General features: G+C 46.6%; 4 protein-coding genes and 1 non-coding gene across 5 annotated transcripts; 1 reads left to right on the top strand and 4 right to left on the bottom strand.

Annotated features, from left to right (window-relative positions):
• Window positions 1-212: 212 nt before the first annotated feature.
• EDB82DRAFT_t11 lies at window positions 213-294 on the bottom strand. The gene has a single exon. It is a non-coding gene; the product is annotated as a tRNA-Ser (tRNA).
• A 662-nt stretch (window positions 295-956) lies between these two features.
• On the bottom strand, window positions 957-4,820 carry EDB82DRAFT_19654 (uncharacterized protein). The gene is made up of 2 exons (XM_065607182.1): window positions 1,908-4,820; window positions 957-1,855 (listed from the first exon to the last, which is right to left on the bottom strand). The coding sequence occupies exons 1-2, from the start codon at window positions 4,601-4,603 to the stop codon at window positions 1,108-1,110; spliced, it is 3,444 nt and encodes a 1,147-aa protein (XP_065465384.1). The 5' UTR covers window positions 4,604-4,820; the 3' UTR covers window positions 957-1,107.
• A 2,294-nt stretch (window positions 4,821-7,114) lies between these two features.
• Window positions 7,115-10,295, bottom strand: EDB82DRAFT_19632 (uncharacterized protein). The gene has a single exon (XM_025731661.2). The coding sequence runs from the start codon at window positions 10,001-10,003 to the stop codon at window positions 7,415-7,417; it is 2,589 nt and encodes an 862-aa protein (XP_025590664.1). The 5' UTR covers window positions 10,004-10,295; the 3' UTR covers window positions 7,115-7,414.
• Window positions 10,296-10,840: 545 nt separating this feature from the next.
• Window positions 10,841-12,110, bottom strand: EDB82DRAFT_470317 (uncharacterized protein; the record flags this gene model as incomplete). Its single annotated transcript, XM_025731662.2, has 2 exons — window positions 10,841-11,888; window positions 11,944-12,110. The coding sequence occupies 2 exons, from the start codon at window positions 12,108-12,110 to the stop codon at window positions 10,841-10,843; spliced, it is 1,215 nt and encodes a 404-aa protein (XP_025590665.1).
• Window positions 12,111-13,360: 1,250 nt separating this feature from the next.
• Window positions 13,361-13,788, top strand: EDB82DRAFT_531936 (uncharacterized protein; the record flags this gene model as incomplete). The annotated part of the gene is made up of 2 exons (XM_025731663.2): window positions 13,361-13,665; window positions 13,718-13,788. The coding sequence occupies exons 1-2, from the start codon at window positions 13,497-13,499 to the stop codon at window positions 13,786-13,788; spliced, it is 240 nt and encodes a 79-aa protein (XP_025590666.1). The 5' UTR covers window positions 13,361-13,496.
• Window positions 13,789-16,312: the final 2,524 nt, after the last annotated feature.

Genomic DNA, 16,312 nt, shown 5'->3' with positions numbered 1-16,312 from the left:
TGTGATACGCTTAATGCTACTGATTTAATGAAAGTTACAGATCTTGACTGTTGGAGTATGTTCTCGATGGTTAATTGTTCATGTTATCAATCAAGTTACAGTAGGTATCCTTGGAACAATGCATTCATTACTCGATCAATTTCAAATCAGTAACAGTTGCACAAACCAATCAGCAAAAGACACCGAGTACAACAATCACAAAAAGAAAACACCGACGCAGGCCTGATTCGAACAGACGCCTCCGAAGAGAATAGATTTCTAGTCTATCGCATTAGACCACTCTGCCACTGCGCCTTTTGTGTGAAAAATAAATGTGTGTCACGGAAAATGAACCCTGATTTCGTGGAAGTCTGGTCAAGAATGCTGAAAACAATTCATAGCAACGTGCCTATCTAGAATCACAAGCACCGTGGTATTAACTGAGTTGGCCTAATATGTTTTAAGGAGCTTCCTATAAGTCATAAATGGATACCTAGGCTACAATCATGTATGCAATGCGTCCAAGTGACGAGTTTCTGTTCTTCCTTCATCACAATATTATGCGTATATATATAATTACATGAGTATGTATATACGCCTCTTTCTCCTTCTCTCACTCTCCTCCGATTCCTCTTCTCTCTATCTCCTCTTTGAGTGCCGTATCCAAGCCGCCCCCCTTTCCGCGCAGACTCTTTCCAGCAACAGTCAATGCCTCAATAACTGGGGGGATAAAAACTAAATAAAATAGGTCAAAACGTGTACGCTTATGTGTATGTACGGGCCTGTCGACTGTAATGCGATAGCTGAAAAATAAAAGAGAAAGCATCCATCCCAAAAGGTGAAGGGTTAACAATAGTTCTGGACGCGCATAAGAAGAACCCCAAGAACCCAGAAAGTATCAGGCCGTCATTTTCCTGACCCACCTCCTGCTGTTAAATGAACAAAGAAAAATGCTAAACTCCGGAAAAAGAGATATCCTCCCGCTAAACTTTTGCAACTTGAAACAAATAAAGGATGTATGTGGAATAAGGTAGTGTTGTGAGATGGGTATGTCGTTAGGTGTGCGATACGTCGTTTTGCTGATGTTCTCAAGATGGGTCTCGGCATAAATATCGATTAAAGGTGTCATCAGTGTTTCTCCTTAGGTGCACCATTTTCTCCCTCCCTATGTGGCTGAACAGCATGACCATTTACTCTCGCTTTTGGCTTGAGCGAAGACGAGCGCTTCTCGTTCTCTGGCTCCTCGGGGATTGTCGCAAACTTTTTGAGAACTTGCTTAAGAGCCGGTCGTCGGATAGGTTTAGCAAGAAACTCATCCATACCAGAGTCAATGCATTCCTTGACATTGCTCTCTTCGGAAAAGGCTGTCAGGGCAACAATGGGGGATTTGTAACCCATCTCTCGAATAAGTCGGGTACTTTGTAGTCCGTCAACATTCGGCATTTGGACATCCATAAAGATCACGTCAAAAGACTGGTTTTTCTCCATTGTCGCCTTGACAAGATCGTATGCTTCCTGGCCATCTTTTGCAATGGTCACATCGTAAACGTCCTCAAGTTTCAGCATGCGGCTGACAACTTCAATGTTGGTCGAGTTGTCATCTGCAACCAAAACACGTACTCTTTGACCATTCTTGTTCGCCATGGCACGGTCAATTTCAGCCATCTTTTGCTGTGTACTCTTGACAGCTGGAGGGTTTGCAGCAAAATAAGGTTGGCTCAGGCCGACTAAACGAGGTTGAGGGTTGAGAGCCCCCGCCGACTTCGTCTCGGCGGCAGGCTTGGGAGTGCTAGGGGCAGTGCGCTGCAGTTCCAAATCGCCAGCATCTACGCTTGTTGGGCGGGATTTGACACTGCTTGAAGCAGTGCTCGAAGTTCTAGATCTAAATATTAGTACAGACACACGCATCATTGGCGGTAAGAGCTTACCGGTCTTTTACATATTTCAGTGGAATATGCATAGTGAAGGTTGTGCCCACGCCCACAGTACTCCGTAACTTGATAGAACCTCCCATAAGGCCTGCAAGCTGGTGGCAGATACTCAAGCCAAGACCAGTACCACCAAACTTCTTACTCAAACCGAGATCTCCTTGGACGAAAGGCTCAAACACCTTTTGCTGCATGTGCTCTGGGATACCCGGGCCAGTATCTTGAACCTCAAACTCGAAGACGTATGATTTGGCACCTGGAGGAGGCGGCGTCGGTGATCGCTCGCGGACTTGCACATGAGGCGTCGCCTTCGGGTCCCTAGGGTTGATAGAGAGTGCGGTTCCTGTACTGCTGAATTTCTGTGTCGAGTTTCGGCCTGAGCCTCCTGAATTCGCTGAGCTGGCGCTCCCACGCTGTCGAGGGCGTCCCGTCCGCGAGTTGTTTCGTGAGTTCTTGGATATTGACGATGCTCGACTATCATTCTCGGCAAGTGCCTCTGCTTCTCCAAGACACTTGATGCGAACCGAAACACTTCCATTGTGAGGCGTAAACTTTAGACTGTTGCTCACCAAGTTGATGATGACCTGGAGTATACGGTGCTGGTCACCCCACAAGCACATATCCTTGAGTCTTCCAGTTCCGTGGGGGCCCAGTGCTGGCAATCTCGTCTCGCCATTTGTTCGATCTGGACTCGCACTGAAATCGACGTTATCGGAGCTAATGAAATCTACCGAGAAATTGATCTTTCCTTCTCGAACCTGTTTGTCAAAAATGGTCAAGATTTGTGATCGGATATCAGCCAGGCGAAACTCTCTCAACTCGAGGCTGAGTTGTTGGCCAATCTGGTTCTTGGAGAAACTCAACAAATCCTCCAAAAGATGAAGTAGTAGGTCGCCCGATTTGTAAAGTGTCTTCAACGACTGCTTGATCCTCACAATGTCATTCTCCTCCATGCACACGGCGCACATGCCAAGAATGCCATTTAAAGGGGTCTTGAGCTCATGAGAAATGTTGGCGATGAACAACGTCTTGCTTTCGTTGGCTGCCTCTGCAGCTTTCTTGCTCTCCTCCAATTCTCTGGTGCGCTCGGCAACCTTGACTTCGAGAGATAGATACTGCTTCACTAATTCGTCGCTCATGTCGTTGAAGGTCCGTGTCAATTCGGTAAGCTCATCTGTGACAAAGTGTTTTCGATCATCGACCTTGGCAGGGATCTTGAACATCCGACGGGCCACATCTCGATTCGAGCTGGGTCCATTCGATTTGCCCTGAAGTCGTCGGATAAATTTGGCTATAGGTCCCTTCTTTTTCGATCGTCGTGATTGGCCTCCAGAGCTTGGAATTTCGTCATCAAATTCAGAGTCGGAGTCGATAAACGAGTCTTCGTATCCTGGGGGGTTGATCGACTTTTCTGTGGCAGCCTTGAGTTTTCGAATAGGCAAAACACTGACGTGAGCACAGGGAATGATAATTAATGCTATCAAACCGACAGTGCCAAAGACAGTGCCAAGAAGGATATTCCGCAAAGTGTTTATCGGCTTATACGCCTCCCATTTGGCTTTCTCGACAATGACTGTCCAGTTTGCTAGGGGGGTCTGAGTTCGAGCAAAGCCAACAGCGACACGGGAGTTTTGTTCATTGTGAGTATTTATTAGAGAACTGGCGTTGCTGACTGTGTCGTAATGCTTGGTGAATGAATCGAATGCTGCTGGATAATTCTTTACCGGAAATGCCCTGTTGCCATACTCGCTGACAAACTTATGAATGTCGTGAAGATCCTTGTGCCCCTCTGGGCTCTTTGGGGGAAGGACAAATTTGACAAGGACATTGCCAAATTTATCACGGTCAGGGGTGTATGTGGCATTGCTTGCTGGCTGTGTCTTGTTGAAGCGGTTGGATCGGTCCGTTGGGCCAATAAGTAGAACTGTACCTGTCTCGCCCAGTCCTTCACGGGACTCCTGAATCGCAGTGAGGGATTGAGCAAGAGTGACAACGCTCATATAGCCCAGAATAAAAGTATCGTTATTGTCGCGAACAGGAATGGTCACGGACAAGAGAGAAGCCGATTCGTTAAGAACCAGAGGACCAAGTAATAAACCTCCATCGCGAGCAATTCGAACATCATCGAAAGCCTCGGCTGCATATGCGGTAGTGTTATTCCGCACATTGTTCGGCCGCTCGAGATCAATATATGTAAGATTAGGGAACAGGCTTGGGGGGTAACCCAGGCCAGTGTCACCAAGGAAAACATTAGATCCTGCCGAATCCTTGTAGGGGAGTTCAATCTCTGGTACCGAAAGAGATGTCACATTGAGCAAAACGCCGCCTTTGGTTTTTGTGTTGTTTCTCGAATACAGTCTTATCTGCAGCAAGCCCGATGTCGTGCTGACAGAAAGTGCGCTTTCGAGATCCGCACGGGCATCTGCCCACTCATTCCTGCCAGTGTTGTAGTAGTTGGTGAGTGCATTCTGGACGAGAATTCGAGAGGAAATGGTCATGGCGATGGTTTCAATAAGATCAAGCTCTGCCGAAATCCGGGACGCCTTGAGAGAAGCTGTAAGTTGCAGGCCATCGCGCTCGATATCGACGACAAAGCGGTTGACATAAATCCATGTTGGTATAGAGACAATTGCGAGGGAGACGAGGACGGCGAGAAGGACGAGGGCCGCAAGCTGCTCACGAATGGCGATGCGCATGATAGGCAGGCTAAAAGAAAGGATGCGAGGGTCGAGCGCGACGACGCGGCATCGTCAACTTTGTTGGAAAGTAGTCAGTTCAAGGCGCAGACGATGGGATAATGGTCGAAGAAGTCGTGCTCGAAAGGTCCGATGAAGCCAAAGGGCAGTTGCACGGGGCGAAGATTAGGCTCGTCTCGGCGCCTGCGATCTTGGATAGAATTGGGTGGATGCCAAGCTTCAACGTGGTCCCCTCTTGTCGTCGCTATCGCCGTCGTCCAGAATAACTCAAACTACTCGTCGCAAAGAGAGGTTGTGATTGTGGACCGATGATCGACAGCACAGCCAAAGGAGGCGAAAGCTTTCTGAGCGTGGGTGTGCTGACTCGGTGTTTCCGGGGATAGCAACCGTTTCAATAGCGACCGAAAGAAGCTGAAGAGTATACCAGGACTGAAAATGCGCGTATCGTCCTTGCTGCTGTTGCTGTCTGTGCCCGTAAGTGCTCGACTCAATATTGCACAGGTTTGCTCTAAAGGAGCGAGTCGTACGAAGTCGCAACTGCAGCTGACGGGACACAAAAGACTGTCCGGGATTTGGGATGTAAGAGCTGGGGAGGAAGGATGGGGATTGGGAGGAGAGTGCTGTGATCAGCGGAGGCTTTTTGGGGTGTGCCGTTTGGTTGGATGGCAGGTACTGTAGCAGTAGAGCAATAAAGCTTGGCCCTTTAGAGAAGCTACCCGACGCGTGGAGGTGCAGGCAAGGAGGTAGTCAGTGACTGGTTTCAGTAGGTATCATTCAGTTTCTGCGATTGATTGTACAGCAATTCTGTCAAGGCTGATGTTCTTTGCAGTCAAACTCTGCCAAGTCAAGATGAATATCAGGCATTCGTTTTCAAATGGAAATGGGACATATCAGAAATACCATCCCCGTCGTTACCGGACTTAGCCCAGTTACAAACAGACATGAAGCGGATTGCGCGGAGATGGGTAAAGCCAATTGAGTCTGGCGCCATGGGGCGGGGAGTTAGAATGGGTAAGCTGCAGGTGGACTATAGTGGACTGTACTGGAAGACAGGTGCATACCTCTATAGAGACCGGAGTAACCCATTGAGTAGTGGTTTGACTTTAAGTTGACATGAATTGAATAGTAGAGACTGTTTTATCATAGTATTCGTTATCCAATTCTTTCCATCAATATCTACTCTTTGAATGCAAGCAGCAATTATCGAATATCTAGTGCTTATTCATTCACTGATCAACATTGAAAGAAAACAAACTCCAAACTAGATTGACTTCGGCTACGGGTGATAAACATTGATGCAAGGATGAAAAGGGTAACGATCGTCTACAGCCTGGCCGATCGCGTGCATCGATTAACACAAACGAGAACGAGAGAGCCCTGTGAGGAGAGAAACAGAGGGAAAGAGAAGAGAATAGCGCGCAGACAGAAAAAGAAACAGATAGGCGGAATTAAGCGGATCTGGATGAATGCGACATGAGACGGTGGTCTCTTCTCCGCTACTGAGAGCCAAAGGTTAAATATTCAAGACCTAAAGAGCTGAAAGACGGATTAGGCCACTACATGAAGTTTAAATGTATACATTAGTACCCAGGAAGCAGAGTATGTATAAAATGTTTGGATTGATTTATTACCTCGAAGAAGACAGTTACTGTATCTCTCTCTCTCTCTCTTTTGTAGACTGGTTTATTATCAATAATGCGGATACTGTTGAAACGGGTTCGATCCACCTCATTTCCAGTGGCAAAGTCGTTGAACTGTCAAATGTGCCTGGACTGTTGCCCAGGAGGACCCTTATGCTTTAGACTGGTTTTTTAGTCAGGGCACTTTTCCGTAGAGGGAATTAGTTGTTTGGTTGGTAAACTCTGATATTATTGAACGGGTTATTTTGCTCTCAGACTGTTTAAACGTTGATAAAGAATAAACTCTGTGTACTTCGTATACTGGTATCCATGGAATAAATATTGATTGGTTTGCGGACATTACGCCCCGGGTAGGTGTTTTGCTCCGTTTATTTTAATTTCCCCATCCAAGCAAAAAGCCAAAAAGCAAGCACCAAACACGCCCCCGGGTAAAAGGCGACAAATTAGCGAACTTTTTTATCCCCTCGCCAAGCCTTTTCTATTTCTCGATCTGACTTTCATCAACAGATCGACAACAACTTTTCTTTCCTTTACTTGGGGAGGCTCCACATTCAAAGACACCTTTAAATAACATGATACGATCCTTGGCGGACGAGGTTCTAGACTCTCGAGTAAGAACCACCACAACCTATCAAAAAGATTATGTATTCAAAAGCCTGTATACAACAATTCTTATTCGAGATGTCTCAGTCTTGTCTTGACAGTTACCGGTGAAGTGGCTGTCTCTGAATATATACATACACATTCCAGTTATAGGCCGTATGGAATGAGGCAATGGAATCACCCGCCATTTTAACAAAGCTCAACCCTCCATCTCCAGTTCTCCCATTCCAACCAAGAAACAATCCCCTTCTCTCTTCATGCCCAACCAAACTGACCCAGCGGTCAGTATCGTCTATTTATCGCATCTTGAATTGTCATCATCCTTGCTTGCCCAGTTCTGCGGATCTCGCGAAAGCCCTGTCCATGTAAATAGGTAGTAGCTTCGCTTCGTCTGTCTCTAGTCACGAATCACCACATAAATGCTGTTCAGCTGACAGGGAACATGACATTTGGAAATTCTTGTTCAAGATGCCAAGTTTTTGTTTCGACTCTTCACACACTAATTAGTCCAACTACCGAGTACAGATCAAAGTCTCCGCTGTAGATACACGAGATCATTACTACCACCTCAGTATCGCTCCATAATCCACTGTCTTCGCTCATCGATATTCAGCTCCTCCAGGACATCCGTCTCAGACTTCTTGATCTCGATGTATCTTTGCACCGCTTCTGCCCCGAGCAACCCTACCAACTCTGTATCTTGCTGCAGAGCCTGGAGCGCCTCTTGTATACTCCGGGGTAACCTTACGCTTATCTTGAGTTCTTCTCTTTCAGACGAAGACAGTAATGCGGGATCCTTTGTGCAATCTCCCAAGACAAGCCCCTCATTGTCGGCGAGTCCCTGCACGCCTGCTAGTATGATCGCTGCCAGCGACAGGTAAGGATTGGCGATCCCGTCGATGCACTTGATTTCCCAGTGACTACCCTCGACCTTGCGCAGGGGCACCTCGCGGTTCTGAGTGCCCCAGGCAACCCAAGTACCACCGGCCCAGCAGCCATCCACGACCCTGTCATAACTAACCTTGCTGCTGTATGTAAATGCCGCGATGGCCCGAAGGTGCTTCAGAATACCGGCGTAGAACGGTTCGTAAACGTCCTTCTCTGATCCAATGGGCGTTGAGATGGAGATATGCATGTGCGCTGCTGTCCCACACTCCGTCTCATATGGCTTGGGATGGAGCGTCATGCGGAATCCTTTTGCTGTAGCACATCCACTGATAACATCTCTTGTGAAAAGAAGATTGTCCACGGCCTCCAGCGCCGGTGCTCTGGGCATGACGAATTCATATTGTCCATTGGAGCTTTCGGGGTGCATCATCTCGATGTATATACCAGCAGCATCAAGTTTCTCGACGGCATCTTCAAGGACTTCAGTCGCCGCTTCATGGTCCATAGCTCGGGTCACCGACCAAGCGTGCCCGTCCGTTTCGAGAGGTTCGTACCCGGCCGTCCCACAGCGACGGAAGAGGACGAGCTCGATCTCGAATCCAAGTGTGAACTCGAGCCCTTGCTTAGCTGCTTGGTCAAGCGTCCTCTTCAAGAGAGTGCGTGTGCAGAGAGACGCAGCAGCTCCGTTCTTCTCCTTGAAGTCACCCATGACTGTGATATATCCCTTTCGGGGGCCAAGGCGAAGAGTGCTTAGATCTGGATGCAGCCTATACTCCCCTGTCGGTGTAACGCTGGGTACTGGACAGTCTCTCTGATCAATGCCAAGGCCAGCCTTAGTTACGCCAAAAGCAAAATCCTCCCCGCTTCGCAATAAAGACCATACACGACGCATGGGAATTGCTCGCACCCTCGACATGGCGGTGTAGTCGGTCCAAGTCACCTGCAAGAACCTTGGTTCCTCCTTATTCTTGAGAAATCGTGAGAGCGTTGCAACATTATTCTGCTCCGAGCATTCAAGCCCATGACTAGAGTTTGTGAGGAGTGGCTTGAATTCCAAGCCTAGGTCGTAGAGCTTGTTTGCGTTATTGAAGAGCATGTCTCGTGTCATCTGGGCTGCTTGTGTCCAAGAAAAGTCTCCCTTGTTGACATAATCAACCAGGACAGTCTGCAATACTTCTCGGAGCTGATCCACGGCTACGATGTAAGTCTCCGGGAAGAAATGCCCATCGGTACTCCAAAGGATCTTTGATGTCGGACAAAGCTCCAGAATTTGTCGGACAACCCCTTCTTGTCCTTCACGACTGATGAAGGGGAACACTTCTCCGATATCAGCGTAAACGTTTGCGTAAACGGTGGCCAGATATCCCAGCTCACGGGTAAATGGATAACTGGCGTGGAGCAAAACAATCGGTACATCTGGGTATGTCTTGATGAACTCCTGTAGATGAGCGGGCGATGACTTGGACAAGGTAATGTCGTTGTCACCCAGACCAGTGTGGAACTGAATTGGCTTTTTATGCTCGTCTTCGCTGTTTTGAACCAGACCGGCCAGGATGTGAAGAAAGTAGTCGTTGAGAGGTTCATGGTCAAGTCTCTCAAATATCTGAGCACCATCCTCTTTTCTGGCGTCAAAGATGAGCTGGAATTTTTGCATGATAATCTCAAGGTCGGTAACTTGAGTGACGGCAAGGCCTGTTCGGTAGCAGATGACCGACTTGAAACCGACGATTTCTGGATCATCAAGAGCATCGTATATGGCATTCATAAAGTTCTCGACAGATCCAGAGAATGCCTCGGAAGGGTGCGAAAATTGTCCACAGGCCTTTTCGATACAATCTGCCGCGACTTCCTCGATACGAAGAATACGCTTGTTGGGGCTTCTCGTGTAGGCATCAAGCGTGTGATAGGGCTCGACATCAGCTGGATCACCCAAGAGATCATCGACCAATATGTTTTCGATTCCTGAGAGACATGTCTTTATCCACTCGTCATAGTTGCCCTTTTGCTTCCTTATCACAGCAGCTTCGACGGCATCCCAGGTCGGCTCAGTGCCGAGGTGACGAGAGAGGAGCGTCACAACGCGGAGATGAGCCAAACTAGTCTTTGAGTCCTCGATGGCATCTCCGCTGGCCTCAGTAGCGATTGATAGAAGAGGGTGTTTTCTTATCGCGCTGAGTTTGAGAAGAGGATGGGCGTGATGGTCAATTATGGGTGTAGTGTTAATGACTCGACGAAGAGCCTCTTCTGTATTGATCATTGGAGCAGTCATTTCTATCGAATACCTTTCAAATGTTGTCGTGAGCCACCGTCTTTGAGTGAGATGCTGTCGATGTCTCTAAATTGCTCAACACAGAGGGTGGACTGACTGGCCCCTCGTGAAATGACGTGATAATGTATTATTGCTTTTTAGAGGCTGGGTTTTGCTGATTAGAAATAAATCAAGGCAAAATAAGTATTTTTGAACGAGACAAATCGATATAAAAGAGATGCCACAGTAAACAGCTTTGTAGTTGCATCAGGTTGGGTGTTGCTGCGTACTAAGTCTCCTTGGGTAGTATTTAGGCCAAGATATTTTATTTATACCCTGGCTTCTCCTCGTTTCACTCATCTTTCGATTTCGAGAACGGCATCTTCAACTGAGACAAACGTGGCGGGATCGAATCAATTAAGCTTTGACCAAAGTTCACCGTGATGGGGTCTCACGTAAACTAAATATATATCGACGAAAAGAAGCCGAGACTTGCAGCTGTTACAGCCTTTGACTATTCTATTACTGGCCCATCTTGCATCGGCATTGCGACGATCAAGTGATGCTAATGCAGCGCGTACATAGTAAAGCTGGCCTTTAGTCTTTATTATTCACTCATAGTAAGCACAAATTTAAACCTATAATCTTTACGTGATACCATGGTTTAGTTTACCTTAGTTTGTAACAAAGGATCTGGTCATTCTGGATGGTTACCTACCTATTCACACATCAACAACCTGATCTGCAGAACAAGCATTGTGTAATCAACACCACGACATGGTTCAACCAACATTACATTTTAAAATACACCAACTATCTTAAAAAAAAACTCGTATTACGAACTGCTGCCCTAGATATTCAGCAACAGGACAAGACGCATGTGAATGTTGTGTTGTGAGACGTTCCAGGGTAACCACATGTGCAGTGTTGGGAATTCTTGTGGCTTTTGAATTTATTCTTGTACACTGATATAAGCACGATTTCACTCCACACCATGCATATTTGTGTATCACCAGCCGTCAGCAACCTCGCCGGGGCCAGTGAAGCTGTCAGAGCTATCAAGAAAGCGGCGGCTATTGCCAGACAAAACGGCAGCCCAATCCACGACCTCAAGCCAAGCCCAAACAATGCCCCCATGCTTGTCTCAAAGATGAGGAACCACAAGATCTCTCCAACTGCCAGCATTCTAAATAGAGTCCCAGTACGTCCTTTGTCTACCATTCCAACTAGCATTGCGCGGCACAGCGTAGGTAGACCAGAGCCGAGAGCCGCGATGGTCAGACCGGCAATAACAAAAGATTCATCTGTGACCATCATCATGCAGAGACAGCCGGCGAAAAACAAAAGGGAACTTGAACGAGCCAGGATGAAGTACCGGAAATGAGCTGACGAGCGAGAGAATCTGGTCCATGTGTAAGTGATGACAGGTAGTAATATGCACAGGGTGAGCAGCGTGACAAGGCTTTGTAGAGACGCAATAAGTACAGATCGATGGAGGGGCCAGTCGAACTGTATCGGCATCAAGCGGATGATGATTTCTGTTTGTGTGGTAGCCAGTGGCATCGTCATGACAGCACCTGGTAGAAGCCAGAAAAGAGGCCTGGAAAATATCGACTTGGCTGTGGCCAGTGCTGACGCTTTCTCGGGCAGCTCAAAGTTGAGGTTGTCCAACTCGATACCGTAGGTATACGGATCAATGCTTGTGATACAATCGACCCAAGGCTGTGTTTGCTTCAATGCCTCCGGTGTAAATACGATGAGAATAAAACCACCAGCAGATATCAAACTCAAGGATAAGAAGAGCGGCACCCATATAGATGAGGACTGGACAAGCTTTCCTGATAGCACAGGCCCAACAAGCTGGGCGCCGAGAACAGATGCGACAACCCACTGAAGCCACGTTGATCTGACTGAATGGTCAGCAAACCGTACTCGTAGTCCCAAAAACAAGTATGACCTACCGCTTGTCTCCGGGTACAATATCCGCGATGATGGCAAATACCATAGCTTTAGCAACACTCCTGCCTCCGCCAAATAGCAAGGGAACACCGATGCCCCAAATGGCTTCGAGTGGGATATTGCCTGATTGCCAGCACAAAAACATGGCGTAGCCTTGGGAGAGAAGCATGCTGGATATGCTTGCACCGAGTACAGGAAGACGGCCGATTCGATCTGCGAGAAGCCCCAACGGGAAAGCTACCAAAGTGGCTGTAAAAAAAGTCTGCACGAGTACCTCAAAAAGTGTCTTAAATCGATGTTTGTACCAGAAATAGTGCCAGAGATTTGCATCCCTGTAACGATAAAGTTGAGCCTGTACTGCACTGGCTCATCTCGACACGATTCTTCGGGGAGGAGCTCGGGGCTATCGATGTGATAAAACTGTCTGCATACTATATTCTACATAAGTTTGATGGATGGAAGATCGCTTATAGAGAGGCCGAGCTGTATAATAAAGAGACATGTCGATAGAAATGGGAGCAGGTAAGCCTGTGGTATGGTGAATGGACGAGACCACATCATGGCATTTGTGGTGATTTGGTAGAGAGTTTCACATGTGCATATCCAGAGAAAGGACCAAAGAGACAAGAAAAGATTTGCTACTAGAAAAAATATTATACGGGTTATATTTCCCATTGTTTGATTGAAAATATCGATTTCAATAGAAACAATAGAGGCTACCTGGGAAAAAACGTAAACGCATCAGCACATCTTGACACTGGCAGGCAACTACAAACCTGCCTCTACAATGCGCTTGAATTTCTAACCAAGACTAATCAAAACTATTTGAAAAAATAAACTACCTTGATTGATGGGTCATAAATTGAATTGGTTGATATTCAACTTGGTGAACTGTTTTCCTAGGTGACTACAATTTCTAAAGTCAAAACTATCCAACAACTCAAACGTATCTAAATCAAGTGCGCGAAGATACATATCAAGATCCCCTGAGACTAAGTTTTAGCGCTGCTTTGTTTCTAATTCTGGTGTTCGAGGCGGACGAAATGGTTGTTCTTGTGAACAAAGAAGTTTGGCGAGAGCAATACAGTAGCTCACCAACAAAACAAATACAGCTAACAACTGAAACAAGATCAAAATAGCAACTTGGGACAATGCAGGCAGAGCAAGTATTTTGATGGTGTTTCTATGGGTATATTAACTCACATGTGGTCCACAGTACTGTTGTGCCTAGAACACACAATTTGTTTCCATCTTTTCATTCTTCACAGAGCAGGCCTCAGTACGACGAACATTTCATGTATAGAACACTGGTTGTTCAAATGGTGAATTCTACAGAACAATAGTATTAGAAAAATTTCATGTTACCTTTGGAAGGGACATTCATTCAATCATTTCTTCTACTATATTAATCGTATCTTGCCTGGCTGCAAGAGTCATTCTACTTTCTATTCTATAACCGCAACAAGCCTACACTACGACCGCCTTCTACCATCCAGTAAGTCCAGCAACACTTCAAACTCCAAGAAAGATAATAACCCATTCTTCAGTAGTAGCCATGTGTCGAGGCGAGAACGTCCAGTGCAAAGGGTGCTCACGACTGAGCACTCGCATCGTCCAACTCTGCATCCGCGGCGAGTTGATGGTGAACTGTCCCGAAATCATCATCGAGGGTGTCAGCCTGGAAAAGGAACAATGCCGTCTGTGTAGATACGGAAATACGAAAGGTAAGATCATCATGCCCCCCTCAGTACTTGCAAATGCTAACAACTATGACAGGAAATCTTGGAGGGCTTTTAAAGATCAACCCATGCCAGGGTCAGGGCCAGTTCGTCGGCCTCAAGGCCTGAAGTCTCGAGACAGTTCTAGTAACTGTTTGAGTAACGATGGTCAGAGCGAAGCACCATCTTGGGCACCGCCCCCCGAAGAACCGCAACCACGCTGCAGTATTTCGATTGCACAACAACAGTCAGATCTAAACCAAGAGATGAATCCTCTGGTGGCTGCAACTCAGGCCTAGAGCTCCAGAGGTCGATTAGAATCATCCAGACAAGGTACTGTGGGATCCGAGTTTCTTTTGTTGAGAAGCCCGCAATGAGTTGCAATTGTGGTTTGGAGATAGGTGGTGCAGTATGCTAGACTGATCTTTCCCCCCTATGAGATAGACACATGCATATCTTCGGCCACACAACACAACAGCATGGTATAGCCATCAAGACTTGAGAACTAGTATGTAGCAATTAAAACCTCATTCATTTTGCGCCGTGCCAATGTGTAAGCCACTTCCAGATATATTTACTAGGACCATCACAAAATTAGCCATTTCCAATATTCTCAACACCATCAGTCACGAATATGTAATTCTTACTGCTGATCCTAATTATACATATTTTTCATGTAGACCAAGGCAGCCTGCATAAGAGGCGTCATGACCTCTTGTTGCTATCCTTATTATCCAATAAAGGGCTGATAATTCAAACAAACATTGACGCAAGGGTCTGTCCCGATGGCAGGTAGGCTATTGGCTTTACTATAAACGCCATCAGGAATGATTAAACATCGGGCCGAGCCAGATTTATATGTCTTTGGAGTCCTCGCTCAGCCATGGCTTGGGTGGCATCCTAAATGTTGTTGGCAGAAAGCGATGCATCAATATTGATCATATTTGACAGCCTCAGCCCCAGCCCGTATTTTTAAGCTGCATATGCACGCAATATCCAAGGCACACCAATTAGCAGCCTGGACGGTCATCCCCACTAACTTGACACTTGAGATGATGCAAACTACAGCCGCGTTATGCCAGAAATGGTTGGCTGAAGGGATTGAACAGAGCTGAGCTGACAGGGGATGAGACTAAAGCTAGTGCAGAGTTGATAAGGACATCTCTCTCAGTAACGACACGATATAAATATTGGGTGAGTCCCGTGGACGAGAAAAGGTGAGACTCGAAATAACGTCTCAGACAGTTCCGAGACACAGTAGCCACTAATAACCCTTTTCTTTGTCGATCCCTTTTTCTCTTTGTCCTACCTCGATCCTGATCTTGATCGTGAGCCTGATCTTGTTCCGTGGAGCTGGGAGCCATCAAATCGCCCAGTACTGGAGAGAAAATTCCCGACTGTGACAGTGGCAAAGACACTGTTTATCGCCATAGCCACAGGATTTCCGTCTCAGTATTTGTGTTTACTGTAGGATTGGAGATTGAGTAGAAAATAGGAGGCTGCCGAGGGGCGCAAAATAACCGTCAACCAACACATGTTAGTTGATATATTTTAGTTTATGAGTCGGGGCCTGTTTTTGAGTTTCCACACGCAGCCACAGAAGGCTTAGAAAGTGAGTGAGCTTCTAGTTCATTTATGTGATCTCGGGAGGGCTGCAGGTTGCCGGTCAGTACAAAGTGTTGGTGCAACGTGAGCGACGGGAATGAGCATGAAATGTCCTTGTCATTCGTGTTGCTATAGGTACTGATGATTGAGATCCGTGCCATTATCAATTATGCCATAGTTTTGTAGGACTGTTGGTAGTTTAATTATTCTCCATTGTTTGATGAACCCTGGCTATAAGTTTGGAGAGATAAACGGGAGCAAAGGCCCGAAGAGTCACTAATGCACCACCCTGATGCTACCTACTGTAATTGCAGTGCACACAACACGTGGAAAGCTCAGACTGTTGATCATTGTACCCGTTTAGCATGTATCCAGGTGTACCTATGCATGTACAAACGCGCGTATTGCCGCTATGGACACTGCTTTCTTGTTAGTGAAATCGGGATTGTGATCGTCACCATCTTGCATTTTCCAAAGATACCTACCTATCGAAACTCGGATCCTATATTCCAGGCTCCGTTGTGACACCATTTGTATGAAATACTAGGAGCAGCCAACATTCCATTGATCCACGTGGCTTGTGGAGCAATTCAGTTGAGAGGAAGGTACCTTAAGTACCATGAGTAAAGTTCAGTTCTTGGTGTCTAGCGGGCTACTGTAGCGTGAGCATTGACCTGTGGTGGCTGGCAGCACAGGGGCCGGTATCTGATACTGGACGGTGCGGAACCGTAAAGTCTAAGCTAATGAGCTTGAGCAGCATTGTGAGCCTACGATCCGTCTGTGTGAGAATCGTATTAAGCAATAGAGACAGACCTGCTGTGAATTGTGCAGCAAGGAGTTACCCAGTTGCAGTGCGAAACAGGAGAATATCTGAGACAAAGAGAATGATACGTTTCAACTCCCAAGAGAAACCACGTTTCACAAGGAGTAAGGAACAACTTAAAATTCTACTCGGCAATCAAAAGTGCACAAGACTAGAAACATCTCCGCCGCACAGGCCTACTAATGTCAGTTAGTTTATGTCAAGACCACAATATGGAATCTGCAT

This window comes from Fusarium venenatum (genome assembly GCF_020744135.1).
Source record: "Fusarium venenatum strain MPI-CAGE-CH-0201 chromosome Unknown EDB82scaffold_1, whole genome shotgun sequence".
Lineage (NCBI taxonomy): Eukaryota > Fungi > Ascomycota > Sordariomycetes > Hypocreales > Nectriaceae > Fusarium > Fusarium venenatum.
Note: the sequence above shows the minus strand (reverse complement) of the source record. Positions and strands in the feature narration are given on the sequence as shown.